The 27,776-nt window shown below is 49.2% G+C and overlaps 8 protein-coding genes across 8 annotated transcripts; 6 read left to right on the top strand and 2 right to left on the bottom strand.

Annotated features, from left to right (window-relative positions):
• Nucleotides 1-17: 17 nt before the first annotated feature.
• On the top strand, nt 18-3,147 carry F5J12DRAFT_964577 (SART-1 family-domain-containing protein; the record flags this gene model as incomplete). The annotated part of the gene is made up of 10 exons (XM_051749983.1): nt 18-188; nt 253-272; nt 384-571; nt 632-733; nt 787-968; nt 1,026-1,134; nt 1,189-1,247; nt 1,304-1,532; nt 1,589-2,516; nt 2,575-3,147. 10 exons carry the CDS (start codon nt 18-20, stop codon nt 2,987-2,989), a joined length of 2,403 nt encoding a protein of 800 aa, XP_051603023.1. The 3' UTR covers nt 2,990-3,147.
• A 1,211-nt stretch (nt 3,148-4,358) lies between these two features.
• F5J12DRAFT_809891 (cytochrome P450) lies at nt 4,359-7,007 on the top strand. Its single transcript, XM_051744754.1, has 13 exons — nt 4,359-4,683; nt 4,735-4,864; nt 4,919-5,107; nt 5,156-5,307; nt 5,357-5,472; nt 5,528-5,639; nt 5,688-5,701; nt 5,752-5,941; nt 6,001-6,057; nt 6,110-6,134; nt 6,192-6,311; nt 6,364-6,510; nt 6,569-7,007. The coding sequence occupies exons 1-13, from the start codon at nt 4,440-4,442 to the stop codon at nt 6,651-6,653; spliced, it is 1,581 nt and encodes a 526-aa protein (XP_051603022.1). The 5' UTR covers nt 4,359-4,439; the 3' UTR covers nt 6,654-7,007.
• A 1,660-nt stretch (nt 7,008-8,667) lies between these two features.
• Nucleotides 8,668-10,206, bottom strand: F5J12DRAFT_809886 (uncharacterized protein). Its single transcript, XM_051744753.1, has 5 exons — nt 9,635-10,206; nt 9,125-9,578; nt 9,030-9,062; nt 8,919-8,978; nt 8,668-8,862 (listed from the first exon to the last, which is right to left on the bottom strand). Exons 1-5 carry the CDS (start codon nt 10,165-10,167, stop codon nt 8,809-8,811), a joined length of 1,134 nt encoding a protein of 377 aa, XP_051603021.1. The 5' UTR covers nt 10,168-10,206; the 3' UTR covers nt 8,668-8,808.
• On the bottom strand, nt 10,200-10,846 carry F5J12DRAFT_809884 (uncharacterized protein). The gene is made up of 4 exons (XM_051744752.1): nt 10,755-10,846; nt 10,559-10,703; nt 10,417-10,495; nt 10,200-10,366 (listed from the first exon to the last, which is right to left on the bottom strand). The coding sequence occupies exons 1-3, from the start codon at nt 10,797-10,799 to the stop codon at nt 10,449-10,451; spliced, it is 237 nt and encodes a 78-aa protein (XP_051603020.1). The 5' UTR covers nt 10,800-10,846; the 3' UTR covers nt 10,200-10,366; nt 10,417-10,448.
• A 79-nt stretch (nt 10,847-10,925) lies between these two features.
• On the top strand, nt 10,926-13,106 carry F5J12DRAFT_809876 (uncharacterized protein). Its single transcript, XM_051744751.1, has 5 exons — nt 10,926-10,975; nt 11,041-11,101; nt 11,185-12,021; nt 12,073-12,830; nt 12,894-13,106. The coding sequence occupies exons 3-5, from the start codon at nt 11,188-11,190 to the stop codon at nt 13,036-13,038; spliced, it is 1,737 nt and encodes a 578-aa protein (XP_051603019.1). The 5' UTR covers nt 10,926-10,975; nt 11,041-11,101; nt 11,185-11,187; the 3' UTR covers nt 13,039-13,106.
• Nucleotides 13,107-13,210: 104 nt separating this feature from the next.
• On the top strand, nt 13,211-15,034 carry F5J12DRAFT_964559 (uncharacterized protein; the record flags this gene model as incomplete). The annotated part of the gene is given in 5 exon segments (XM_051749982.1): nt 13,211-13,432; nt 13,452-13,472; nt 13,518-13,789; nt 13,857-14,355; nt 14,433-15,034. 5 exon segments carry the CDS (start codon nt 13,211-13,213, stop codon nt 14,583-14,585), a joined length of 1,167 nt encoding a protein of 388 aa, XP_051603018.1. The 3' UTR covers nt 14,586-15,034.
• F5J12DRAFT_445043 (uncharacterized protein) lies at nt 14,683-16,712 on the top strand. The gene is made up of 4 exons (XM_051739455.1): nt 14,683-14,876; nt 14,927-15,633; nt 15,696-15,820; nt 15,885-16,712. Exons 1-4 carry the CDS (start codon nt 14,823-14,825, stop codon nt 16,313-16,315), a joined length of 1,317 nt encoding a protein of 438 aa, XP_051603017.1. The 5' UTR covers nt 14,683-14,822; the 3' UTR covers nt 16,316-16,712.
• Nucleotides 16,713-17,255: 543 nt separating this feature from the next.
• On the top strand, nt 17,256-20,075 carry F5J12DRAFT_445026 (uncharacterized protein). Its single transcript, XM_051739454.1, has 6 exons — nt 17,256-17,351; nt 17,402-17,440; nt 17,500-17,572; nt 17,625-18,728; nt 18,786-19,130; nt 19,184-20,075. The coding sequence occupies exons 1-6, from the start codon at nt 17,340-17,342 to the stop codon at nt 19,660-19,662; spliced, it is 2,052 nt and encodes a 683-aa protein (XP_051603016.1). The 5' UTR covers nt 17,256-17,339; the 3' UTR covers nt 19,663-20,075.
• The last annotated feature ends 7,701 nt before the right edge of the window (nt 20,076-27,776 follow it).

Raw genomic sequence — 27,776 nt, 5'->3', positions numbered from 1 at the left:
AAGGACCCGTTCTTGCCATGTCGATGGAAGAAAGCATCAGTCTCGAAGAAACTAACAGAATCCGTATATCCTTTGGTCTCAAGCCTCTCACGGAGGATGCTGCACCTGCCGACGATGCGGACAAACAAGCAGAGCAGAACTACGCCAAGCATCGAGAAAGGGAGGACAAAGAACGCGAGGCCAAGTATGTCATGACTTTCTTTTGCATATACGCATGTCACTGACGTTGATCGTCTTCGTGTTGCCAGAAAGATCTATGACCGTATAGCGAAGTGAGTACTTTGTATGCACGTCAGAAAGATACTTTTATTTCCACTATGTTGGGCATATAGGCCCAAACATTCCTCCGAATGAGCCATTGCTCATATTCCTGACTTGTGTAGGGTGAAGAATAGACGAGAACTGGGTAGTTCTCTCTCCGGAGCAACTCTTGGTGATCCCGACGGCGACACAGAAGATACGCTAAAATGGATCAAGAAAGCGAAGAAGAGAGAGAAAGAACTCGCAAGGAAACGCCAACAAGAGTTAGAAAATATGGACAAGGCTTTTCAGGGTGAGGAGTACACAGAGAGTGCGTTTTTCCCAAGTACTTTGGAAACATACGCCTGATATTCTCTTGGATTTGTTTCAGAGGATTTGGTTGGTTTGAAGGTTGGCCACGATTTGGAGCAGCTAGCGGAAGGCGATGCCCATGTACTCACCCTAAAAGATAGCCGCATCCTCGACAACGAAGGTATTTTTTCCTGCAGACACAAAGTTCACGTTTCTGATATCATTCACTTCCAGAGGACGAGTTACAGAACATAGACTTGGCGGAGGAAGAACGGACGCGAAAAAATGTTGAAATGAAAATCAAGCGACGTGACTACACCGGCTACGACGATGACGAATTCGCTACCGGGAAGCAAGGCATGAAACGATCCATACTTGCCAAGTACGACGAGGAACTGGAGGGTTCCCGGGAAACGGTACGACACCTACTTGTTGGCGAGTACGCAAACTTTACCGATTTGCCATTACTACAGGGATTTCGTCTGGGTAGCTCTGTTACACCTACTCAGGTGGCGAAGGTGGTTGAACCTGAGGAGGACCTTGTTAAAGTCAATCGAACTTTGTTATCAATAGACTATACCAGTAAGTGTCGCCCCAAAGACATTCGTGACCTGACAGTTGAGTACTGGTGTTCAGAAAACTTGGAAACAACCGACTACCTTCGCGAGGGTGACGTCGGCTTCAAGAAGCCAAAGGTATGTCCGACTGTTTTTGGCACGTCCCAGACACTGAAACCCTAACGCCCTACCAGACTAAAAAGAAGCGATTGGCTAGACGCACTGCAATCGACGTCGATGATGGTGCGGATGCCAAGGATGAGAACCAGATGGAGGTGGATCAGAAGCCACTTGTGCCCAGGCCACGTGAGTTAGACGCTAATTTTATCGATGACGATGAGCTACAAGTTGCTCTCGCCCGCTCAAGAAGAGCAAAGATTCATAAACCAAAAACGTTGACACCGCAAGAGGTTGCTCGTAAACGTGAGTGACCATATTGAATGTCCTTCAACATCACTCAGCATCATTTTCCAAAACAGTTGCCGAACAACAATTTCGAGAGCAATCGGTCCATCTTGACGCCATGAAGATAGATGAACTTGATGGAGACCGTGGAGAAACAGGCCTCGTATTCGATGACACCTCTGAGTTCGTTCGTAGTATATCGTACACCTCGGCACCGGCGAAGACCGAGCAAGGTGGGCCCCCAGCTGGACCTTCCGTTGATCAGCGACCGCCTTCCAGGCAGACTTCAGCCACTCCGGGCGATCAAACGATTCATGAACTCGAGGCGGGCGAAGTGATTGTAAAGGAAGAGGATGAAGATGAAGATGGTGAGGCGATGCTAGAAGCCGTGGAAGCTGCCATCAAAGCCACTGAGGCAGAGGAACGTGCTGTTGTGGAGCGGGGGCTCGAAGTTGGGACTGCCAGTGAACAGACTTACAGCTCCGGAATGGCTGGCACACTGGCCCTGCTTAGGCAACAAGGGTTGCTGGCTGAACCAACAGCTGACCTCACTCAACGGGAAAAGGTCCAGCGGCAACGTGACTTTTGGTTGGCTGAGCACCGGCGCCGACAGGCACAACGAGAGCTGGAGCGGCTACAATCCCGCGGTGGCAATAAAGACCAAGCGACTCGCGAGTATGAAAACCGTCTCCGCGAGCAGCAAGAGTCCCGGGCAAACCTTGAGTTTTTCAAGGATTACAAGCCGGACGTCAACATCGTTTATTACGATGAGTTTGGACGTACGCTTACACCGAAGGAGGCGTGGAAGGCGCTGTCTCATAAGTTCCATGGCAAGGGTTCAGGCAAATTGAAGACAGAAAAACGGTTGAAAAGGATTGCGGAGGAGAAGAAGAAAGAGGCCATGGCCAGCGGCGACACTCCACTAAGTATGAACCGTGCTTTCCAGATCCGACAGGAGAAAACTGGCCAAGCGCACTTCGTGCTCTCTGTCGGAAATAGAGGGTAAGTGGCTTCGCCACGACATGAACACTGTTTTTGATTCGAACTACGTCTCTTGTAGCGCGGTCCCTCAAGCCTCTGAATTCTTGGAGCCCCCGCCTTTATCGAAAGGCAAAACCGAGAAGGCCAAGAACAAGAAAAAGGACGGGGCAAAGAGCGGCTTGGTACAAATGCATGACGAGAAGGGGCTTATCACACTGCAAGCCCCGCAGACATCCATTAACGGTGTCGCCAGCGTAGACGGTGCGAGCCCGGTGCCTTCGGGTTTCTCTTCTGCTGGACCAAGATACGACTCTGGGTCGCCTGCTCCTACCGCAAGGCCCGGTTTCTCTAGGATATCGTCTACTGTGGACACACCGTCACAGTCCCATAGCGCTACGCCGACTGGAGAGCGGACGAAGGTGGTGTTTGGATTCGGATCGAAGAGGAAAGCTATGGAGGACGGCGTTGACACGCCCCCAGCCAAGAGACGTTAATGTGAGTCCTTGGGGATTCAACTTTGTGTTGTGTTTCCTGTTTGTTCTTCTTCTTAACTTGTGTAGAGATGGTAATGGTTGCCACTGTACTTCTACCTCATAATTTGCACCAATCAGCTGCAATACATGCGCAATGTGGACGGAAATAGGGAATCCCGACTTTCTGGCTGGTCGTAGTCGTGCCTCTGCTGTGTCGTGGACAGCAAGGCATGGTGGTGCAGTGCTATTACTCCTGTACACCCGAACACTGACTTGTCAAAGACAGATCGTGGATACCACTGTGGGTTCAAAAAATCATCCACAACAATGAGTTGGCTATATATGCATCGAGATCTTCCTACAAGGCGGACCCCCAGAATACAAAACCGAGTGGCCGAAAACTCGGTCGATATTTATGGTTAGGTGCCACTTACATACCAACGAAGCCTTTGATACACGGTGAGTCGATTCTGGTGTCGACAGATCGCTCGAAATCCATATTATATAGGCCTCGTCTTTCATTGTAAGTCTCAGGAAGTTTCCGACTGTTCCAACACGGCAAGGAGCGTGAAAACCCTTCCTTGTCTGATGCTCATAGTCACCCTCAACGTTGTTTTAGGGAACGTGAATACAGCAACTATGTGATTGAGCACGCTTTCCCTGTCACGACTAATTTTAAGGGGGAAAATGCCGGCATTGAGATTAGGGTCGACGGAGGTGACAGTAGCAAAATGAACGACTCGAAGTGCTTCGGTAGGTGATGTGATTGCCTAACATCCCCACGCATCATGACTCGCGGCAAGCAACAACTTTTTCAATCGAACCGATAAACTCGGCAAGCTGTTGACAGAAAATGGACTGCTGACCTTGAAGCGACTTCGTGAGAATGGTCACGAGTAGTTCCTTCGATGAACATTAGCTGGGTGCCAGTCCTCACTTTTGATGGTGCTTAGAACTCTCGGATTCCTCGATAGGGTTGTATTTTGGTTTATGTCTGGAACAAGTACATAGTAAGTCTGGACATCTCGTAAAGTTTAGGTACGATTAATTGCACGCGTTGTGCGGTTTCGCTTATTATTACTAGTAAGGTCTGGATCAGGGTCGCTGCTGCTACTCGGATTGTGCAATGGACAGAAGTCGTCCAATACGAAGGCTCCAAATTCAATGCATGACGGTTGCATGGGCTCTCAGCGAACGTTACAAGTTTCGCTACGAATGTAGTATGTCATACTTCACCTTTGGGGTTCTCGTTGTCATGTGTTTGCGGGAGGTGACTTTGCAAGCTAATAATCCAGCGGAACCGCATCTTGCTGCGATATGACATGTTGACAGAAGAAAAATACGTAAGTAATAGTCGCTGTGGAACTCCGCAACGTCCTTCAAAGTTCGTGCCGATGCGGATCCCGTGTCTTGCGTAAGAGCCATTCCCAAACTTTAACAAGACTATAAAACGCTCTCAGATGAGACAGAAATGGAGAAAGCTCTTTTCCCAGTGACCGCCCTAGTCCTAACGATGACCCTCAGTAGCGACACGTTTACCTACTTCTCTTCGACGCTCTGCTTCGTGGCCTTGCTCTATGCATGCAAGAATCGGGCTCTACGAGGTCCGCTACCGCTGCCTCCTGGTCCGCGCGGGTTGCCTTTGATTGGCAATGTCTTTGATGTAAACTTCACCGAACCTTGGCTAACCTACGAAGAATGGGGGAAGCAGTATGGTAAGTGAAGTATTACACTGTGGATATTGAATGACCCTCAGAGTTGTATAGGTGACATCTTGCACGCTAAGCTCCTTGGTAAGGACTTGATCGTTGTTAACAGTGAGAGAGTCGCCCGTGCACTTCTGGAACAGCGGTCCACTATATATTCGGATCGACCACACATACCTACGAACAAGCTGTAGGCACCAAGCAATCGTACATAAAATGACCGTGCCGCTGATGTGTTCTGCAGTTTTGGCATGGACTTCAACACCGGTCTTCTACCGTACGGTAGCGAATGGAGGTTGCACCGCAGGATGTTTCGTGTTGCTCTGAACAAAGAAGTTGCGGCGACATACAAACTACTGGAAGTGCGGAAGGTCCACCAATTGCTTCGGAACCTTCTCTCGTCTCCAGAAGAATATTACCAGCATTTCAACACGTGCGTCAGGGTCTCTTCTTAGACGCGAAGGATCTGATAAGCGTCTAGGTTATCAGCAGCAATTATCATGGCTGTCGCATACGGCTATGACGTTACTCCACAGAATGACCCCTTCGTTTCCAAGCTTGTACGACTGTTGTCGCTGTTTCTAGACTCATTGTCACCGGAGCGTGCCGCTTTAATCGGGGTGATTCCACTTTGTAGGTCTCTCCGTGCTTATGTTGTTTGAAGCTGAAGTCTGCATTCAAGTGGCGTACATCCCTTCGTGGTTTCCGGGAGGACGGTACAAACAACGGGCCAAGGAATGTCGTATCCTTGCGAGGGACATCTTGGACGGACCAGTTGATTATGTGAAAGGGTGCATAGTACGTGCTTGTTCATGTCTTTTTTGGACAATCCGCTGATCGGTGGTCGTCACAGGATGCTGGCACGGCCACGAAGTCCATGGTGTATGATCTAATCCGGGGATCATACGGGAGTAGTCAAAGTCACGATGATGCTGTAAAAGCTGTGGCAGCGACAGTTTTTTTGGGTGAGTGGGTCCCACTTAGTCATTAGAGTCGACTCATATCAGACCAAGGTGGTGTGGAAACCGTCCGTGATAGTTGTGCACGTTGTGTGGATATTTTCTGATTAACCGACAGACTCATGCCACTCTCCTTGTTTTCGTCCTCGCCATGGTGCTACACCCTGAGGTACAGACTAAAGCTCAGGAAGAGATCGACCGTGTCGTGGGTTCCGATCGCCTTCCGGACTTTAATGACAGACCGAACCTCCCTTACGTCGAAGGGGTGTTTTTGGAGACTTTCAGGTGGCACCCGGTATCCCCTATGGGTTAGTTACCTCAAATGAATGAAAGTCATGCGTACTCAGGCAAATCTACCAAATAATAGGTCTTCCACACATGACGACGACAAGCGATATTTTTGAGGGGATGTACATACCCAAAGGCAAGTTAATGCGTTTGTTAAGCCGTTTTTCACATGATCAACCTTAAATCAGGCGCAATCATCCTTACCAACTTATGGTGCGATAGTGATCTCTCGTAGGGTTTTCTGGGCTGATTGGTAGTGCATAAATCCAGGGCTATGGCTCATGACGAAAGTCGCTTTCCGGATCCTCTGATCTTTAATCCTGCGCGGCACCTGACACCATCAGGGGACCTGGCAGAGGGTACTGCAACTGATCCGTTCGGTTTCGGACGGTGCGTTCGCTGCCGATTCCACCAAGTGCTCGGACTGAACATTTCCTTGTAGTCGCTACTGCCCTGGGAAGTACGTCGCTGATCAAACCGTCTGGGCTACCATCGTATCAGTACTGGCCACCATGCGGATTGAAAAGGCCAGGGACCATTGCGGCAACGAGATCAATGTGATTCCAGAGTTCACAGGTGGATTATCGAAGTCCGCATCCGTTTCTTTTTCAGACCACTGGAGATGCTAACCGAGTGATATGTGATAGTCGTCCGAAGCCGTTTTGCTGCTCTATCAAGGCGCGGTCACTAACTGCGGAGGAATTGATCCGCACAAGTCACGACGGAGACTAGGTCGACGAATAAACCGCGACTTTCATTGCGCGGTGTGCATAGATTGTACAATTTGCACGTGGTATCCACGGGGATGCAGACGCTGCCAGGCGGGCTGGCGAACTCGGAGTCGTGATCCGAGACGAGAAGCCACCGCGCAGTCAACTACCAGTGGTGTGGCATCTCCTAATTTCATAATTGGGTGACCGTTTCCAAGAGACACTACACTCTTGTGTCTAGCAATTCAGATAGGGTACTTGTCTACTGCAACCCACCTCAGTCATTCGTTTTGCACTCATGTCTATCAACGCTCACTAATTCGGATTTTCTATGGACGTGTGTTAGATAGGGGGAATGTCACATGTACACTAGCTGCACTGGAAAAGCTAGGCTGCCGCGAAAACTCAACGGTATCATGGTGTGAGCTCTTCATTCTGGGTAGTCTGGTCGATGTACTACGTCACGGTAAGATCGCTTTAGTCCCGTGGTATAGTGGTATAGTGTAGTGGCGGGAACTAATCCGTTTTGTGTTAGTGCAATCTATGTTGCATGCCGTACAAGTACACGTGATCGCCATCCATTCGGTCTTGATATGGACAGCCCGTATAGAAGCAGATGGCCTTTACATCGCGCACGAAATTTGGCTACTTTCAATCCAGTATACCTATTCTGCAGCCCCGATCTCTGGTGTATATACTGCAGCTGGGTATCTCTTATTACACAAGCACGACATATCCGATCGCGATACGCACAATGGTCAGGCCTTAAGGCGCGACTGTTTGCCATCTCCCTCAGATTCGTCCTAGGTGGAGCTGGTTATACAAACGTTCCTCAAAGTAATCCCAGTCCAGTGCCTTGCAAGTTCTGATGCCCTCGGAAGACAACTGTGGGGAGACTGGCGTATCAAAGAGTTAACACAGAGGCGGAAAGTTTTTGTGCAGTGTTCGTCGTGCAGATCAATGCCCTCGTTAACGGACTTGGTGCAAGGCGTCGATACAGCTATCCCCAACACCACCATAGAGTTGCGGGCACCATCGAAAATGTCATCTGGAAGTTTGGGTGATGACAAGTCGTCTAGATCTCGTAGTGATGCGCAAGACGGTCGTAAAATGTAGTGATGCAAATCCTCCGGAAACTTTACCCATGGAAGATGTCGCGCATCTAATCCTTGATCCTTCTTCAGAGAGCGGTTCCAACCTCTCGCCCACAAGTCTCTTTACCGTGGATCCCAAACGTCCTGAAGTGAGTAGGAGTCTGAGGGTGACGAAGTAGTCTAGTAGCAAAAGGCATCCCACAACAGAACATGCGAGATCGCAGCCCGCATAGCTGCTATATCACGCTATCGAGTCATGAGCGTCAGTCACACCAAGGCAAAGGTGTCGAGCAGGACTTGCAAACCGCACACAGGGCCGATAGACAAACTCCAAGGTGGGGGATTTGCTGATCAATCAAACCATCATATGAAACCAAGACCTCATATAGTAACGACAATCCATTGGAAAGCGTATGCATGCACCTTCCTTGTGTCTCGTGATGGTGTTTTCCCATTCACTGATCTGGGAAGGAAATACATCCCCATACCAGCCAGTGATCCCACTGAGGACAGGTGCTGTGAATGGAGTCCGGATCGTAGGCTTGGAGACGTCTTGTACCATGTCAGTAAGGCCTTCCATGGGGTACCATACATAGAACGAGACAGTTGGAAGCTTCCAGTTGTATCGCTCTATGTTCATGTCCGACCCGAATCTCACCAGCATCGAACATGATATATTTACGAACCCTCGGGACAGTAAGCAAGGATACTGCGACAACGAGGACTATCGAACCAAGAAAAAGTAGACCAAAATTCGTAATTACGTAGAGGCCGTAGATGTCCAAATAAAGTCAAAGTCAGAGTTGCAGGGCGTGTGCCAGTCGCCAAGTTCTAAGACCTGAAGAGAGAGTTTGGTGCGGAAACAAGAGGGTGATCTGGTGTGGAGGCTCGAAGTTGGCAACGTTTGAGCAAGCGGCGCGCTTCGCAAACTCCAGGAGTTAGCTGAAGGGTGATATAACGGAGATGATAATTAAGTGGTGTAGATACACAAGTAACTATAGGAGAGAGATGATATTCCATGATACTGTGAAGAAGAGAATAAGATGACAAAGGCTACGTTGCGCTTGTCTTGAGATGATTTTCTTAAGACTGCCCAAAGGCCATGTGCCATAATTCAGGACCGTCCCGTATGAGTGCCTCCAGACGTACAGGGTTAACCTTTAGCGGAGGAAAGTGAGTGCTTAGCGACGTACAATGACAACTTCCACCGCAATTAGCGCGATGATGACCAACTCCATCCGATGTGCTGTGGACTAATACGAGGTCAGGGTCACCGCGAGCGGAGTCATTGCTGACCGACGTACCTCAGTGAGCAGTTGACGAAGAATAGATTGCACCTATAATCACGACTCTCAAGTTTCCAATTTGTCCCTGACCTGTATTAAGAGTCGCGACTGACCTCCGTAGCATAAGTGATCTTTTCGTTGACAGCATTTGTTCGCATTTTGACCTCCAAAGCTCCTGACATGGCTTTGAAAAAACCTTCTAACTCTGGTTCTGCCCAGTAAAGGTCAGGGATGTCTGAAAAGTTCTCGCGGTTGAGGTTTAGTCCTTGACGGAACTTGAGAAGTGCACCGAGTTTCTTGATCAATGCCTCCCGGCTGAGTCCGGGTTCTCCCGTCTTCTCTAGAGCATGAGGAAGTTGTGCAACCGAGGAGAGATAGTCTTCGAGAGATTCTTCGAGGACTGCTAGTGCCGTCGACCGCGAAAGAGCCTGTGAGAAGGCATAGCGAGCCAGTAGGGTCGCCGTGTCCAGAGCTGGATCAGGTGGTTGGAGAGCAGGGGCACTCCCCGGCTCCTGAAGGGGCGCAACACGGCCCAGGATAATCAAGTCACCTTGTATCCGCGTTTTCCTGGTCGGTGAGGTGACGGTTATGAGTTGTTGAGCAGGAGACAAGAAATTGCATACTCGCTGGGATCGGATACGAATTCGAGGCTTTCTGTTTCTGCCTCTCGAAGTGACCCTACTTCACAGGGCGCGAGCACTCGTTTCGCGAACTGTCGGGCTTCCTCTTCTGTCGTTCCCCAACACACGAAACTGCCATTCGGAAACACGAAAACCTCTCCATCCTTACCCCACCTTGGAACCCACCACGCGTCGTGCAATTTCTGCGAGTGCGGAGGTAGGCGAGAGCGTAAACGGGTTGGGATGTAGCGCTCTGCGGTTGCGAAAGTAAGGACGGGTTGGATGGCGCTACGAGTAGGAGTCGGATTTGCACGAATGGGAAGCGAGGCAGAGGCAGTACGTCTGAGGGGTGTGGATGCTTTGGGCTTCTGTTTGAGGTTTTCACCGTGAGCTGCAGCCGCTGCTATTACAGGCTCGTCTGAAAATGGGCGGGAGAGTGCGAATTTCGTAGACACGCGAAGGCAAAGTCCCGTTGGTCGTACAGGTCCACGTGTGCGGCGAATTGAACAGTTTAGAGCACTGCGGAGGACGTTCATGGTCAAAACGTCGAGTCGAAGCTGAAATATTTGCGAAGGATCGGCTTCCCAATTGGGCAGTCTACTATGTACATACATACATCGCGACGCAGGCTCGGGTCGTATTGCCAAGTCCAGTAGCATATGTATCTCGAGTAAAAACTCTGCAAGTGATTACATTCAAACGTGGTATATACATCGACTAACTCTAAAGCAGCGTCTACTCGCAGGCATATCAGGACCAGAAGGGACCAAGGTGGATGAACGTACCGGTACACTCCGACCTGGTATCCGGCTGCAACCTACTCGTCGTCATATCCCTCTACGGGTCTCCGTGGTCGTTGAGGTACTATTGTAAGAGAGAAGAAGTCGAACATGACAAACTTTTGTTAGGTATGGAAGAACGACTTACGAGGGTAGGTAGTAGGGATTGATTCCGGTGGAACGTAACCAAAGTAGTTTCTCCTGATCGGGGGCACGGTGAAGGCAAGAACAGGACCGGAGATTCCGATTAGAAGGGAAAAGAAGATGACAGGCCGCTCATGTGCAAGCCATTGCTGTGTGTTCAAGGATTGTAAAGTCTGTGGGATCAACTCTGAGACACTTACAAGGGATCTATACGACCGTCGGAGTGGTGCAACGATGGAAGCCATGACTTGCCTGTGTGTCTGTCCACGTTCCTGTCAGAGCCGGAGGTCGGCGGGATGTTTGGTTGTGTGTGCACGTGTTTGGCAAGGGCTTTGGAAATAAACAACGCGATCGTGGCGTGTGTGGTGATCAGCGGGTCGCGGTGTGCCAGTGGGTCCGGGTCGTAGCTTTGGGTGCAGCTGTGAGCTAATAAGGTCTCTGCCAGTTTAAAGCGTGTGGTTTTATTTTATTTCTTGGCGAGGGCAGATGATCTAGGCGAGACAGCAACGGGCGTCTGGCCGAGATTAAGGTTGTAGTACTAATAACTGTAAGCGCGTCTCTCTTTTTTTTTTCTCGTTCGACGGTGCACTCACTCATGCCATGACCCGACTGCGACGGGACACCGCACAGCAGATGCACCCACCCCAGCACTCGTTGTCGCCAACCCCGAGACCCCTCCGCATCTTCGCAACCGGGACGGTCTTCCTCACCCACACCCTCTTCCTGCCCTCCTACCCCCACCCGGGCAGCGCATCGCGCGCACAGGCAGTCCAAACATCGCGTGGGGGAGCGTCTGGCCATGTCCTTGCTGTGCTTGCTCAGCTCGGCGTAACCGTCCCGTCCGCGGGCGAGGTCGAACCCATGCTCATCGCGTCTCTCGGCAGCAACACCGAAGCTCAGCGACTGCGCGACGTACTCGAAACATCGGGCGTCCGCACAAAGTACTGCAAGATTTGGCCGGGTCTCGGGGTACCCACCGCATGGGTCATGCAAGCCCGCGACATCCGCGAACGAACCGTCATCAATCACAATCCCCTCCCGGATGTCTCACATGAAGACTTCATCGCATTGCTAGGACCAGTCCTCGCACCAGAAAACTACGTCGGATATACCCAAAACCAACTCCAGCCGCCAACGGGCATCGTCAGGGAACAACAGTCGAGTTCCCCTGTTCCCATCTTTCCCAACACTCTCGCACCTTCAGCACCCCGCCCATCCACCTCCGCACGTCCGGGAACCTCTTCGTCTTCACATTCAGCTCCTCCGTCTCCCCACGCATTCAGGGTCCCTAGCCAGACACCTCACTCTCCCGCTCCTTTCGACTGGCTCCACGTCGAGGGCCGCAGCATACGCACTACAGTCGCCAACATACTGGGTGTCGATGGTCTCGCCAGAGAACGCAAGTGGCGATCCCATTGTGTGATCAGCATTGATCTGGGCCGCAGGGCACGCGAGGGCGCAGAAGTGGTAGGCCACTACCTCCCGGATCCAATTTACATCCTCTGATCTTGGCCTCAGCTTCTCCCACATGCAGATGTCATCTTTCTATGCACCACGACCTTCCCATCCCTCTCGTCCTCACCAATATCGTCACCTAATTCTACGCCCACCCTCCGCGCAATATTGCTCTCCCTCGCTCGTCATGCGCGACCGCACGCCCTACTCGTTCTGAACGCAGGCCGTGAAGGCGCCGCCCTCCTTAGCATTCCAACTCGCGAGTACTTCCAAAGTTCATGCTGGTCCCCGCCTCCACGATCATCGCAAAACGCCTCTCATGCCCACTCCAACTCAACTGCAACCACCTCGAATGGCACACATCCTCGGGACGGCGTCGAGAGCGTGCGTTCCGGTTCAGACTTTTGGGCAAGCGCAGAGGCGGCAGATACGTCTCTAGCTTCACGCGACAGCGCTTCCAACGTGGGTTCTCCCGGTGAGATGAGCAGACAAGGAAGCCCTCATCCCCGTTATAGTGGAGAATCCTTCCATCCCTTCGACGACGGCGATGAAGGTGAGGACGGGGATGGGCATGGTGAGGATGGGCGACACACGCCCCAGCCTCGTCGAACACAGCCTGAGCCTGAACGTGTTGAGGAGGAGGAGGAGCTGGACGAAGAAGGTGCCCATGCTGCGTTCGTAGCAGGAATGATATGGGCGTTGAGTAGACGCCTTTTACCTGGTCCACCATACACGCCGGAAAACAACCCGAATGGAGATGTAAGAAAGGATGGGAATGTGGGAGACTTGGGAGTACGATGGAGATTAGACGAATGCCTTCGGTATGGTGTATTTTTCGATGGCTCGCTTTTCCTCTGATAAGTTGACTGCTATCCAATGCATAGGTTCGCTACGGAGATTGCAGGTCGCAGAGGTCATGCAAGTCCGGCTGCGAATAGCACCCCTAGCATGGTAGGGAGTACGGTAAAAGAAAGCAGTGAATGGGACGGGCTAGGCGAGGAGATGCGTCGTGCTGGATGGTTTGACTGAACTCCCCCCTTTTTTTCTTTTTCTTTCTTTTATGATTGCATGAGACGCGAATGACAAGGGCATAATATTGTACTTTCACATCATACCACGACTAGCAAAGATTCTGTAGGCGTCTCTATTAGACTGTCCGATTAGGAAGACCCAAAATTTCACTGCTCGTTCGCAAAGATCTATGGGTCGAGCACGCCAAAAGCAGCGGAAATTCAGCTCGACTGCGTCTCAGCCCGCATCGTCGTCTTCCCAGCCGCCGCCCATCGCATCGCTCCTAGCAAAGGCCCAGGATCTGATCATACAATGCGACTATCCACTCGCTCGCAAATTCATAGAGCGCATCCTCTCCCGGGAGGATGGCACCCCCACCGAGAAAAACCAAGCTAGAGAAATGATGGGCGTCGTTCTGCTAGAGCTGGCAGGAAGTCGATGCAGCTAAGGAGGTAAGGTTTGCTCACCGACCTTTGTCCTCACTCACGTCATGGCAGGTGTTTTTGAGCCTGGTGCCCCCACACCCGGATGCTCCATCTCCTCCGCCTCCATCAGCGTACCTCCACCTCGCGCAGCTGTCCGATGATGACCCCCACGCTGGCTTGTCTCACTATCAGACCGCCATCGACCTTCTCCACGCACAACTCAAGGGTAAATCACCCGTAGTTTCAAACGTAGATGACGACGATGACAGCGAGACCAAAAGTAACATCGTCCGTGCATACTTGGGAATGATAGAGATCTGGATGGATCCATCTCACGATTTATGGTACGTTGGGTCGTCTGGCACGTCGCGTTTCTATTATCGGCGACGTCTAATTCTGGTGTTCTACCAGCTTTGATCCAGCAGCATCATCTACCTGTGATACATTACTCTCTCGCGCCCTCGAGGTCGACCCTCAAAATCTAGAGACGCTGCAAACCCTCGCTAGCGTCCGTCTCTCGCAGGAGAAACCTGAGGAGGCACTGCAAGCTCTCCGTGCCTTCCCATTACCACCCCCAGATCCACATTCACTTAATACCAGTACTACGGATCCCCAGAGTTATGCTTCTCTGCTTCTGAACGCGTTGCCTATACCCGTTCGAATTACGCGCGCAAAATTGTTGTTGGAGTGTAATGCCTATTCCGATGCGCTGTCTCTCCTCGAAGGCGTGCTTGCTGCCGACGATGCGAACGTGGATGGTTGGTATTTGATGGGATGGTCGTGGTGGTTGTTGGCGGGAAGGAGGAAGGAAGGGGATGTGACTGTTGCCGAGAGCCTTGGAGAGGATGGGGAACAGCTAGAGTGGCAGGACATGGCTAGAGATTCAAGGGATTGTTTGGAGACATGTCGGGTGGCGAGTCATTCAATGGCCCGTACTTCTGAGGAAATTGTGTCACTGATTGGTTTTTCCAGTTGTATTCATCGCAGGGGTTCCCAGACGAGCCCCTTATGGAACATGTGCAAGAGCTGATCACGACGCTGGAAGGGCTTGGAATTCATCCATCCCCGGCTGACGAAGAGGCGAACGGCGAAGCTTGGGAAGACGTTGGTGACTCTGACGAGGATGTCGAGATGCTGTGAGTACCAGTACTACTTGCAGCCAATAAAGGTACCCTATCTATTGTAGCACTTTGTATCACGTGATCACACTGTACGGAATGTTGCATCGTGGTTTCCGTGCTTTCTCTGCCCGGCAGAGGGCCCACCGATTGGTCTGTCTTGCTTGTTCTTCTCTAGTCCATCTTGAGTTGCGTCGAGTAAGCAAGGGGCGGACCTGCAACGGAGAAGCGTGCGGTCAGGGCATAGTTATTGGACACCATGCAAACTCCGAACGAACGCCCTACTCAGCTTGACAGGGCTACTACAGCCGAGGTGTGCACTTACATTACCTTCCAGCAGCAGTGGTCGCTCATGCTCTGCAGATCCTTGCCAGTGATTGGGAAGATCTCTCAGATTCCGAGAGCACTCCCGAGCAGGCCCGTTCCAGTAATGCAAGCATAGGAAGTAATACACCGAGAAAGCGTCGGAGAGGCGCCAAACATGCAGCCGGCGCAACCACTACTAGGCCCCCCAAGAGCCCTGCTGCGAAACCGAAGCGCCAGAGAGCTCCTATCATAGATAAAGAGGAACTGGAGGATGCTATTGCAGCTGGTGCTCGGTTCTCCGTGCAGTATGTTCTCGACGTGGTCAGTGTCGCCATCAAATACATGCGCTGGCCGTTGTCCATTTTTCTGTGTCTGTGGATGTTGGCGCTCTTGATCTCTCGCATGACCAACGTGTTTCGAACTGCTCTGTACCCACTTTGCTTTATCCCTGGGATGTCGAGGACTGCACTGTGCGTTCCAGTGCCGTTGACCCCTCCTCAACATCCCGACTTCCCGGGCTTAGTGAAGGCCCAAGGATCCATGTTTGACCAGTTGGTAGGGGAGTCCGTCGGCGGTTCGGCTCTGTCCATCGAAGTACTCAAGGCTGAGATGGCAACCAGAGATCTTTCAACGCTTGTCCGATACAGCGACCTCAAGTCGAGAGAGAGCGTCGCCGATTTACTATCGACTATTTCTATCGACGCTAAAAGAACTGCACGGGGACTGACGAAACTGAATGCCAAGGTGGCCGGCGCAGTCGATGAGTATGTGTTGTTCATGTTTGCTTCGTGATATGATTCGCGTTTTGACCTTTAGCAATTATTAGGGTGATGGCACTGAATAGTTACGCGATGGCCACCATCGAGGAAGCGCATGAAAAGGCGCCTTCGCCGATACTCCAAGCTATAATTCCGATCAAGATAGGACCAACGGCTGATGAAATCATACAAGGCGCATTTGCGCTTGCCATGGATCAATTCTGAACAGTCCATCGCACGTCTTATCGTCGAAGCAGAAGTGTCCGGACAAAATCTGGACCAAATGGAGGTGGACATTGCCTCGCTCCACGACATGATCACTCGCGAAGATAAACATATGAGTACTGAAAAGGATCGCGTTCTTGGCGAGCTTTGGTCGAGGCTTGGTGGAAATAAACAAAAACTACGGGAGTACGACGACAGGCTGGCACTGCTCAACGACTTGGCTGTTTACCGGAAGCAAGCGAGGGCCCACGTCATGGCGGCATTGCAGACGTTGCATGCGATGAGCGATGATCTTGAGGACTTGCGGGAACGCGTGGCTGCTCCTGGTATCATTGGTGGGAAACTGCCCGTCCGAGTTCACATCGAGAGTATCAAAAATGGGTTGGAGAGGTTGAAGGAAGGCAGGACGCGTGCTCGAGAAGTTGGAAATGAGACTTCGAAACGGTTGTTGGGTTCCGACTGACTCCATAGCCTTCTCGCATGCACGAGGTGAGGAAGGAGAAAAAGGGAAGAAGGGGCTACACGCGTTGGCCAGACTCGTCATTGACATGTGGACTGTGATCTGATTTTTGGTTTTGGGTGGTTATCATCGGCGATAAGGGACGTGCTGCGAATGGCTCCGAGTCATCGCTTGCTTCGCGTAGACAATAACAATCACGAGCAATGAGCTCCTTGCGCCATCCTCCAGACGTCTACGTAGCATCCTTATATGATGATCTAGGTACAATGCCAACCTGTATGTGTCTCGGCAAACAAGGCTGACTGCGAGTCCACCGTGGTGGAAGAAGAATACGGGATATAGCCATGTGGACGATGGCAGTCTATACCTCAGCGAGAATTGAATGCAACCAGTGTTTATGGGGAAAAGTTGGGTGAATGGGCCGTCGACAGTTTTTTTCTTATTGTTGTGCTGGGATTACAGTAGCCGGGATTGTCTCACGTGTGCCTGCTGTATTCGGTAACTAATCACAATTACGCAGGGAGGTCCGAGTCCCTCCCTGGCACGAGTCTGGCAGAAGAACAATATGGAGTTGGCACGTCCTAGCAAAAAAGGTGTCGGGCTCGTGGCCGTCTTTACTTATCTCTCTTCCATACTCCCTTCTCCTCCTCTCCCACTGTCTCACCGATCATACCCGTCCTGGATTACGCAGCTTTTCATCTGGCTTACAGAGATTCCGGTCAATTCTGCTGCCGGTAATGCATATCGCCATCGTGTCTCATAGTTCCATATGCTCATCCTGGATCCGTTAGGAGCTTCTCGGTGGAACCTTCGTTCCCTAGAATTTTCATCCTCTGCCTCAACGTGCACATTCCCTGACGAGTGACATTATATACGCGCGCGACACCTCCTGTTCTCCTCCTGGCTCCCTGACCTCGGCGGATCTCCTCTCCGTTTACTGGCTCGTCACCGAAATCGCTGATATCAATTTTTTCTCTCTTCCATCCCAGCCCAACCCAGTCCCTGCTTTGATCCCCTTGTCTTAACGATGGATTTTCCGGTAAGCGGCATTAGTATCCACTACGCTCTGTGCAAACTAAATTTCCGTAGACCGGTGCTGGTGCAACAGGCGGCCCAATCTCTCCAGAGGTACGCTGCATTGTCATTTGTCTTAAGTATCCTTCCCCTGTCTAACTAGTTTCACCCAGGCTTGGAAACGCGCCGTCTACCGAAGTGCACCTCCCCGTTTCTATGTGGAGCTACTTCTACCTGAAAAGCAAGGTGAAACATACAATCGTATCCACCTTCAGGGATATATTGACCTCCCCCGTAGGTGGTAGCCATAGCTACGGCCTTCGAGTATCCCCAATCAAGGATGACGGAGCCTCCATTTCCACGCGCAACAGCGGTTCTCGTGGATACGTAATCTGGAGAAGGTGGGAGGACTGTCTGCAATTTCAGGAGACCCTCGAAGTTGCATATTCGCGTATGGCAAGGGAGAAACGAAACCGCCTCGCTGCCGGCAAGGGTATTAAGAAAAACGGCATTTACATGCATGGGGACCAAGCCGCTTCATTCGAATCTCTTCCACCAGGTCCAGACCCACACTCGGTGGCACAGGACATTCACCAGTACATACCAAAGTTGACGAAGAAGGCGACCATTTTTCGTGCCAGCCAGGCCACTATTCAACAGCGACAATCAGAATTCAAAGCAATGATCTCCGCGTTCTTCGATGAGGACATACCGGCTCTCATTAGGGAGTTGAGAGAAACCCGTACTTTCACGGATTTCTTTGGTTACTGGAGAAGGGATTACGACCTGGCAAGAAGACAGGGCAAGGATCCCGACTCGATGACAATTGGTTCAGTGTCGGTGTACTTTTCCGCCTCTAGCCCGTCCCTTCCGGATTTCTTTCATTCTCCAAGTAAAAAGGCATCACCGCAGAAATCCGCTCGGCGGTCCTCTATCGTTTCTGAGTCCTCCTCCTCTGGAAGTTCCGTCAATGTACCGGCGCTCCGCAGGACTGTGGCTCATGCGCAATCCTCAGAGAGCATCCCGTGGTCCAATTCTTCGTCTAACAATTCTCCTACGTCACCCTCTTTGCCGTCGACGCCGACCTCTCCCCCTCGCCACCTTTCTTCAACTTCCCGTCAGACCGTAGTTGCTGCTCAAGACGTACCAATTAGGTTTGGACATATGCCAGAGGCAGTTGTCCCAGAAAGGCCGACATCGTTGTTGGAATCTTTGCCAGAAGACCGTGAACTATCTTCAGGACCTGTTGGTAAATCAGGTGAACAGAGTTCACGTCCGCGGAGGAGGGCTGAGTCTACTACCGGGGCCCACCGCAATGCGAGGATATACGGATCGCTCCCGCTCTCTCGTGGCTTTGACGCTTTATCTGAGTCCGGGGAGCAACAGCGGTCTGGCAGTCATTGTGAGTGCACTGCAATTGCATATCTCATCTGAACGCCTTACGCTGACAACTTCATAGCGCCTACAAACGGATACCCAAGAAATTCGTGGCAGACGACGCACTCTACGGCGACATCCCGGGCGACGACGTATCTTGAGGAGCTCGGCGTCGACTATACACTACCCACTCCTAACCCAGAAAGCAAGCACCGTCCAAGAGCTTCGATGTGTAGCGTGGCATCTTCAGTCATGCCAGGATCGGGTGTGGATGCTGTGATGCCCCGTTCTCCACGCCGTGCTTCCGTTGATCGCCGGAAGATGATATCATATCCCGGGGGCGACTTCATCCTCGCAGACGACGAGCCGTGGGTAGACCATGACGAGCCTGATGAAGGGGATGATTTTCTCGACGCTTATTTCTACGGTGTGTTTCACATACACGCCAATGTTCATCTTTGTTTAACGTGTGTCATGTAGATTCAATTCCACAGTCCCCATTTCCGAGCGATGTTGTCGATACACCTAGAGGTGATGTGTTCGGACTCTCTCAGAGTGTCCCTTACAGGCGCTCTGGTAGACGCTCTTCATTATCGCATTCTGTCTCTAGCCACTCGACCGCGTCGAGTCACGAGGGGACGGTCCTTTCCATCAAGGCGGTACACGAAGAGAGCATAATAATGCTGCGCGTGCCGCGTGTATTACCATTTACAGACCTTCGCAAGAGGATTTACGACAAATTCGTCCAACAGGAGCGGTCTCCTATTTCCCAATCCTTCGCTATCGCAGTCTTGGTGCAATCTACCATAGAACGAGGATTCCAACGCCCGGAATCGGTATCGTCGGCTGACAGCAAGAAAGCCGCCCTTGATTTCGTGGCATCCCAGGAAGAGTGGGATCAAGCCGTCATGCGATATGGGACTAAGTTATTCCTGCGTATCATAGGAAGCAGGGAGTAATTACCATAATCAACTCTTATGCCTCCTGCGCATTTCAGTGTGCGTAGCTAGGTTTTTCGTCTTCTGCGGCACAACTATTTTTTTCTTTTCGCATTTCCACGATTTGTTATATTTTTTTTAGTTTGCTTGTGTCTTTTTCGATTGACACATTGACACGTTCTTTTTTTTTTTTTTTCCCACTATAAGGCGGATTTTTCGTGGGTGGATCTGTAGCTACAGTATCCGTGTATGTACAAAGAAACCATGTGCATACCAAAGCCCTTTGGGCGCTCCTGGATGCATATGAATAAAGCACGCAATCAAATTCCTAAGTATAAGTATTTCTAATTATTATGTAATTGGGTTGGTCCGTACGTTAGGGGAGACGGAGTAGGAATGTCAGTGCTCAAGCCACAAAATAGTTTTTGTTACTACGTAGGATGGTAGATAACAGTCAGTTGTGGTAGGTTTGGCTTCAGCAGGACGTACGAGCAATCTTTGATGACGTGGAGGATCTGCGGGACGCATAATGACGACGACCTGCAAACTTTCCTCCGAGTGTCCAGATGGCGTCGACGATACCCAAGCGAGAGAATGGAGCAGTACTAGTGGGGTCAGCGCCACGGCGGGGAATGGTAGCAAAGTCGAGCGACAACCACCCCCGGTCATTGAGGGATCGGATTTAGGTCCTGCACGCGCAGGGTGGGTGGTCGGTCCCCTCACAGGAGATGAATCGAAAGCCGGCGATGTAGCTGCTTGCAATACAGGAGCGAGACATTTCCCTCGCTAGGCATGTTTTAACTGTTGAAACACATGTAGTAGCGACGTACAAGTAACTGAGCACGTATGACTACGGAGTGCATCCACACGCAACTGACGGTGCAAGCGGTCGTGCAGAACCACGTTGTGGCGGTCCACACTTTAGATCCCTTAGTCCCCAGAAAGGGTGCTGTTCGACAATCTCTCGAACAGTGCTTGCACGACACACCAACAACGAACCTGCAGGGTACACCCCCCCCTGAAATCATTCTGCAAAGTTACACGCTCGAGCGTATACTCTCGGCGGACAAACTCATAACTAATCGCAGCATCGTCGCCGACGTCAACAATGGCAATATACAAGTGGCGCACGCCACTGTCCATGATAACGCACAATCAACAAGATGTGCCTCCAGGTCGTGAGCTCGATGTTTAGTGACGTAAAGGTTACAAAATACAAATGAATCCAATTCGCCCCCCTCCCGCAAACGACCACGTGACCGGAGTTAACGGTCCTAAAACCCTGAATGATTGTTGGCAACAAAGACCTGGCCTGATGGCATCCAGGATATTATTACCATGTCAACTATATATTGCCTTGACACTGAGGCTCCTATGAGTATTTGTGCATGAAGTGAAGGTGCTGTCATGGGTTTTGGGGCAGCAGATGCAGATACTGCACCTATGGACAGTGGTGTTCTTGTCCAGTCTGGAATGATGCTTTTCAGCAAATGCTCCAAATTAGCTGCTGTGATGAGAATGTTGAGTATGTGATCCAGAGTGTCAAGTCCAGGCCTACTCTGACCAACTCTGACACTAATTAGGGTCTGAGGAGTGATACAGAAGCAAGTCTGATGCACATGAACAGAATATTGGCAGAGGAATGAGGGACAAGGGGAAAAGGGTGAGAGCTAAAGACGAGCACTTGCCTTTAAGATTGGATAGAGTGTTGGAAGTAAATGGTATTTGAATAGAGCTGTTGAGGCTCATAGACAGAAGAACAGATGTGAATTCTGAACTGTACTCAACTGAACTGAACTGAGGGGATATGACAGAAACCCCTTTGTTTATATACATGTAGGAATGTGCACAGACCAGGTGACACATATGGTAAGTAAAGTTACTACCTACTATGTATAGTAATGAATGTCATGGAACATTGTGGAACAAGTGGAGTAAAGTGACATCATATGAGTAAAACTCATCTAATAAGCAAGTCTAGAACTGGTAATGAGAAACACTGTTAACCAGTATTTCCAACACTCCCCCTCGCTCTAGAATGGCAAGGTAATGAGACCAAGCGATGAGCGATTCATTTTGAATTTCTGCCACATGAGAGACTTGGTTAATCCATCGGCCTTTTGTCGGTCTGTTTGGATATATTCAATGGCAAAGAGATTATCCTGAACACATTCACAAACAAAGTGCCACTGGACATCTATATGCTTTGAACGACCATCTGAGACAGGATTCTCAGCTATGAAGCGAGCACCCATATTGTCACAGTAGAGAATAGTTTTCTCTAATTTTAGGTCAAGTTCATCAAAAAGCATATTAAGCCATTTGATTTGTCTGGCAGAATCACATAAAGCCATATATTTGGCTTCAGTTGATGAAAGCACAATTGTTTTCTGTTTGTGCAATCACCAAGAAATAAGGGAGGTGCCAAGAAACATGGCATATCCAGTAGTAGAATGACAAGTATCCACATTGGCAGCCCAATCAGAATCAGCAAATCCAAAGATGCGAGGTTCGGTCCCAGAATAATAAAGTGCAAGCTTCGGGGTAGAAGCAACATATTTGACTATATGAAGTGCTTTTTGTTTGTGATCTTCTGTTGGATTGGCCATGTATTGCAACATGTGAATAACCACAAAAGCAATATCTGGGCAAGTTCCCAAAGCCATATAAAGTAAAGATCCAATAATAGATTGGTACTGGGATCAAAGTGAAGAAGAAGCTTGATAAGTAGCTTCGGGTTTCTTTGGTTGGTAGCCAGAGGGAAGTGGAGTGTGAACATTGTGTGCATTCTCCATTTGGAATCGTTTGATCACCTTTTTGACATAAGGGATCTGATCCAGGTAGATCTCATGTTTAGCATGGTTTCTGTGGATCTGAAGACCTAGATATTCTTTGCATTCACCTAGATCTTGTGATTCCCATTTCTTCATAAACTCATCTTTCTTTGCTTTTAGAAGTTTTAGGATGAGATCCTAAAAATAGTCCATCATCAACATAGACGAGAAAGATGACCATGCCTGCATTGGATTTAAAGATATAAATCCCTGCATCCACTTTGGATTGAATGAAGCCCATGTGAAGTAGGGAAGCATGTAGGGCTTTGTTCTATGCTAATGCTGCTTGCTTTAAGCCATAAAGAGCGCGCAGCAACTGATAAACCTTGTGCTCTTGACCTTTAACTTTGAAGCCTTCAGGTTGTTCCATATATATTTCTTCATCCAGATTGCCATAGAGAAAGGCAGTCTTGACATCCAGGGCGCTCATTTCCCAGTTTTGTTGAGCAGCGAATGAAAGTAGAATTCACACTGTCTCAAAATGAGTGACCAGTGAGAAGGTGTCTTCAAAGTCAGTTCTGAATTCTTGTGTGAAACCTTTGGCCACAAGATGAGCTTTATAACAACCATTGCTTTTTATAGCAAAAACCCATCTGCATTTGACTGGTTTGCAATCTGGTTTTGGATCCACAAGAGTCCAAACATTCCTTTCCTTGATAGATTTAATCTTGTCCTTCATAGCGTCAAACCACTTTTTCTGGAGTTCCAGATTTAATTTTAGGACATCTTTATAGTGTTCTGGAGATTCCTTAACACATGCGGCAAGAAGGAATTCAAAGGTATTAGTGAAATACCCTTTCTGGTCTTCTTCTTCTTCTTTGATGTGTGCGGTTCAAGAAGGACCTGCTTCAGGTTCAGGTGGAATGGTTGAGTTTGGTAAAGGAGTCAAGGGAGACATGGGAGGATGTGAGATCCATTCCCTTGGAACAGAAGGAGCCTGAGGCCTAACTGGTGAGGGAGGTCTCCTTTCTTCCTGTATAACTCTTTGTTGCTCCCTTGTATTGCGAGCATGTTGCTCAGCATTCCTGATCCACTCCTGAGCAGTATCTCTATTTTCACGAATATCCCTTTCGATCTGAACAGGAGGTCTAGCTCCATAGATGTTATCAGGTCGAGAAGTAGGAATTATTCTGCAGTTTAGGATGAGGTTCCCTTTGTTCAGTTTGTTCTGGGTGTGCCCTTTGAAGACTTCTATTATCACCGGGAACAGGGTATGGTTGGTGAGGATGTTGAACAAGATTGGGAGGAACAACAGGTGCTCTGTGTGGTCTTGGAGGAGGTATAGCTGGTCTGTTTTGTTGACCACCCTGTTGTGGGTTTGGATTATGAGGAGGTTGTTGTGGATTCTGTGGTTGGACTGGATGAGGTCCAAGGTTGGGAGGATCAATCCCAAAGTCTGGTAGGTTTCCATCAGAATTGCTAGAACCAGATGATTGGTTGTCTTCAGAATCTGGGTCATTTGAGGTATTGGATTTTCTTCGAATACTATCCAAACAGAATGGAAAGGAGTCTTCTACAAACTTGGCAGTACGAGATAGAATGACCTTATGGCCATAAAGAAATTGGTAGCCTTTTGTTTTTGGTTCATATCCTAGAAATATCATTTCGATTGCATGTGGGTCCAATTTATCTTTTCTCTGTTCTTTTGGTACCCAAACATAGGCTTTGCAACTGAATGTGTGGAAATAAGAAATATCTGGAATTTTGCCAGTGAATAATTCAGCTGGTGTCTTGAATTGAATTCTCTTGAGCAGTGTTCTGTTGTACACATGTAGTGCACAGTCAAAAGCAAAGTTCCAATATTTCTTTGGAACACAGGCATAATGATGAATTGCTCCAGATTTCTCCAGTATAGTTCTATTAAATTGTTCTGCACATCCATTTTGTTGTGGTTGATCAGCTATAGAGAGCTGATGAGCAATTCCTCTTGAAGTGGGGAGCACTTTGAAAGTATTTCCCATGAATTCTCCCCCTCGATCTGAATGGAGAGTACCCAGTTTGAGATTAAGCTGGCATTGCATAGCAAGAAGCCAGTTGGCAAAGTGTCGGTAGGTATCAGATTTATTCTGCATATAGATGCAGAAGCTGAAGGAAGAGTAGTCATCAAGCAGTGTAAGAACATACTTGGATTGAAAATAGGATTCAATGGGAAGTTCCAAAAGGTCAGCATGAACAAGTTCCAAAGGGTGAGTTGCACGTTTCCAGGAAGGTTTAAATGACTCCAAAGTCATTTTGCCTTGTGCACAGCCCTTGCAGGACTGAATCCCATGTAAGGGAATTTCAGGAAGACCTAATTGGTGTAAATGATGCATGATGTTGTTGGCAGGATGTGCCAGCTGATTGTGCCAAAGTAATTTGGCATCCATTGTGACCATTGGGCAAAGGACTGAAAAAGCATTGGAGGGTGGAAGTGGAATGCCCACAAACCAATGTAATGGTGAACTAGGTGAAGCTAATTGTGCTTCAACTAGAATCTGGCCATCAGGTATGAAGTTGCTTCGCTTCTATATCCCCTTTCTAGAAGCATATTTCAAGAACAAAGTCTCTTTGAGAAGTGTGGACTGTAAACCACATTTTCCAAGGAAAGAGTGGAGCCATTTTCTAGCTGCAACACTACAGTTCCTTCACCTATAATATTGACTCTTTGTTTTCCAGCAGTATTGGCTAACTGTGGAGTAGTATATGCTTGAAAAGACAAAAAATCAGAGTGATATGGAGTCACATGATGTGAAGCTCCAGAGTCAAGCATCCAAATGGACTTGCCTTTGGGAAGTATGATGTTGGCTGACATGTCACATGGGTAACAGTCAAAGGCATCGTATGCATTTCAGTCAAATTCGCCAGGGTGATAACCACTGACTGAATTCTCCAGATTAAAGTCAAAGTCCAGTACATCAAGACAAATAAAAGGACAAGGACAGATATAAGTCCTCAGATTTGGTATACTTGCATGAAATTCTGCTAATGATAGTTTAAGTGGTCTGCTAGATTTTCGGGAAGACTTGGTAGAACATCTGTTTCCTCGAATAATCTGCAAGCCATCCTCTGCAGAATTCCTCTCTCCTGCCACACGTATACTAGCCAGGTTGGTAGCCCCTATTCCATCCTGGGACTGGATGGACGAGCTATGTACAGCCCCAGCTCTCGACTCAGAAGAGGGAAACAGAATCCTCCTTGAAAGAGGATCCAGGTCCTTCCATTGTAGGGATTCCTGAAGGGATAAACCCATTCTGAAACCCATTGAGTCTGAGCAGTATGAACACATGCAAATAGTGCAGAAGCAGGGAGAATTAGATCTCAGTATGTTGACAACAGGAGTGACTGACTCAACTTCAGTGATGAAGGAGTTCTGGATCTCTTCCTGGTACCATTCCGAGAGAGTACCATCAGGTCAGATAAGGAGAGTTGGTGTCACACACCAAAGGTGTTTGGTGAGGTGGACATGGATGTAGCTGATGAATGGAGGTGAAGACCATAGCCCTCATGCAAAGAAGGACAGCCAGCAATGTCAGCAGTCATCCCTTGCACAAGAATGGGTTGTCAATGCCAAAGAAAAAGGAGGAGGCAGGTTAAGTGCCAGTAAAATTCTTAAGCGCCCATGTATGGCATTCCGGTTTTTGATGTATCTCCACCAATTCTGCAGACACCGAAACCATTCCCATACTCGCTTGTAGTGCTCAGCCACGTGATCCTACCTTCCAAGATTGGAAAGGATTTGTGCACTCCACACATTTCTACAGCACTCCCTCCAAAGGATGCTCATTTCACTAATTCTTCTGATATGGCTGCCTCCACATCAGTCATTTCGCTTGTCCCCTTTGCTAGGGACCATGGCTACATATATCTACCAGGAGTTCCTACCAGCTTCCGTCCTGAAGCATCCTGGTACATCCCACCCTCATCTGCCCCCTCTCAGCCCATCCAGCTTGGACAGCGTGTTCTTTTTGTCAGTATGACCTCCAGGAGGACATTCTTTGGTTGCCTCAGGTCTGTCATTTGCTTGGAAAGGTCTTATGTGGTCATTTCAGTCTCTCCAGTCCAAGAAGCATATGGATCCTTCCTCCCTGCCCCCTGCAACGTCTTCATACCAGTCTCATCCATCATTCTTCCAAAATTGCAACAGCTACAGTATACTCTACTGTTCTCCACTCTCCCTGATCGCATCCATGATGAGTATGATGCACATCTTGCCTCCTTGTTGCAAGATACAGCAGAAGATGCTCCCCCTTCATCCTCTTTTCCAACAGAGCCTCATTCATGAAGTTTTTATTTGCTTCACTGAGAGGATGGTTTGGGGGGGAAAGTTGCAATCCCCTATGCTCCTGTCACCCCACAGACCCCCAAAGCTTGACCCCTGTTGACATCTGACTCACCCTGTCCGCTTTTGGATGTACTATATTGGCATCAGATCAGTGCTGCCTCTCTGTCATCCCACTTTGGCCTAGAAGCAATCTCTTCAAGATGTGACATGCACAGCCTCCCCCTAATGCGATTCCAGTGCACTTTCCCAGTTCCTGACATTGCTTGACTCATACTTTGACATTCTGACTGTCTTTGACTCACCTGTTGCCAATACTTACCAATCTTTTGACTTTGCTTACTGGTTCTTCGCTTTTTGGCTTACTTATCCTTACCAATGCTTACCAATGCTTTCCAAGATGATTACCCATCACTTACATTCCTTACTCATCAGTTACCAATTGCTTACCAAGTGTTTACACCTTGTTTTCCATAGGCAATGCCCCTGTACTGTATATAAGTTACTGTACTTAGGTAGCAAAAAAAAGACATCAGAGAGCCCCTCTTGCTCGCAATTTATCATCTCTCAGTAAATCATTCATCAGCTTCGATAGTTGAGACTTTATTAAGGGTCTAGCTATCATCTACTTCGCTTATTATCATCTATCATCCATATACTTCGCTCCAAGCCCTCCCTGAGCTCAGTACAGCTTAGGACATCGAATTAAGTCACCATCCATCCTTCTGTAGGCTGATAGCAGTCTACCCTATCGCTTTCTATCACATTCTTGCTCCCTCTTTGTCAGGAGCACCCCCAACCCTCAGCACTCATCTTTGAGTGTTGTAGCTTGCAAAAACCCTCCCAAAGAACAGGTTCTACCATCTAGGTACCGCATAGGCACACCACCACTCGCTTTCATTGTCTTTTGTGTTGGTTTTTGGTTGGCTTTCACCACTGAACCACACTTTGACTCACATCGGGACATGCCCAACATGTTCCATGGCCATTTCAATATCCTCAGCAGTTAACTCAGGTGAAGGTACCTGAGAAGCAAGAATAGT

Source organism: Pisolithus orientalis (assembly GCF_024613125.1).
Source record: "Pisolithus orientalis strain OTSU chromosome Unknown F5J12scaffold_5, whole genome shotgun sequence".
NCBI lineage: Eukaryota > Fungi > Basidiomycota > Agaricomycetes > Boletales > Pisolithaceae > Pisolithus > Pisolithus orientalis.
The sequence above is the reverse complement of the archived record's forward strand: the minus strand, read 5'-3'. Positions and strand labels throughout refer to the sequence as shown.

Coding starts and splice junctions, on each gene's coding strand:
- F5J12DRAFT_809891 (XM_051744754.1), top strand. CDS start 4,440: ATGGAGAAAGCTCTTTTCCCAGTGACCGCCCTAGTCCTAACGATGACC. Junction 6,135..6,191: donor ATCATCCTTACCAACTTATG/GTGCGATAGTGA, acceptor GCATAAATCCAG/GGCTATGGCTCATGACGAAA. Junction 6,312..6,363: donor GATCCGTTCGGTTTCGGACG/GTGCGTTCGCTG, acceptor ATTTCCTTGTAG/TCGCTACTGCCCTGGGAAGT.
- F5J12DRAFT_809886 (XM_051744753.1), bottom strand. CDS start 10,167: ATGAACGTCCTCCGCAGTGCTCTAAACTGTTCAATTCGCCGCACACGT. Junction 9,063..9,124: donor AGATCACTTATGCTACGGAG/GTCAGTCGCGAC, acceptor TCGTGATTATAG/GTGCAATCTATTCTTCGTCA. Junction 8,863..8,918: donor TTGCGGTGGAAGTTGTCATT/GTACGTCGCTAA, acceptor GTACGTCTGGAG/GCACTCATACGGGACGGTCC.
- F5J12DRAFT_809884 (XM_051744752.1), bottom strand. CDS start 10,799: ATGGCTTCCATCGTTGCACCACTCCGACGGTCGTATAGATCCCTT. Junction 10,704..10,754: donor GACGGTCGTATAGATCCCTT/GTAAGTGTCTCA, acceptor TTGAACACACAG/CAATGGCTTGCACATGAGCG. Junction 10,496..10,558: donor AATCCCTACTACCTACCCTC/GTAAGTCGTTCT, acceptor CTCTTACAATAG/TACCTCAACGACCACGGAGA.
- F5J12DRAFT_809876 (XM_051744751.1), top strand. CDS start 11,188: ATGCACCCACCCCAGCACTCGTTGTCGCCAACCCCGAGACCCCTCCGC. Junction 12,022..12,072: donor CACGCGAGGGCGCAGAAGTG/GTAGGCCACTAC, acceptor TCTTGGCCTCAG/CTTCTCCCACATGCAGATGT. Junction 12,831..12,893: donor AGATTAGACGAATGCCTTCG/GTATGGTGTATT, acceptor TCCAATGCATAG/GTTCGCTACGGAGATTGCAG.
- F5J12DRAFT_445043 (XM_051739455.1), top strand. CDS start 14,823: ATGCAAACTCCGAACGAACGCCCTACTCAGCTTGACAGGGCTACTACA. Junction 15,634..15,695: donor GTGGCCGGCGCAGTCGATGA/GTATGTGTTGTT, acceptor AGCAATTATTAG/GGTGATGGCACTGAATAGTT. Junction 15,821..15,884: donor GGCTGATGAAATCATACAAG/GCGCATTTGCGC, acceptor TCGTCGAAGCAG/AAGTGTCCGGACAAAATCTG.
- F5J12DRAFT_445026 (XM_051739454.1), top strand. Junction 17,573..17,624: donor ACTTCTACCTGAAAAGCAAG/GTGAAACATACA, acceptor CCTCCCCCGTAG/GTGGTAGCCATAGCTACGGC. Junction 19,131..19,183: donor TCTCGACGCTTATTTCTACG/GTGTGTTTCACA, acceptor TGTGTCATGTAG/ATTCAATTCCACAGTCCCCA.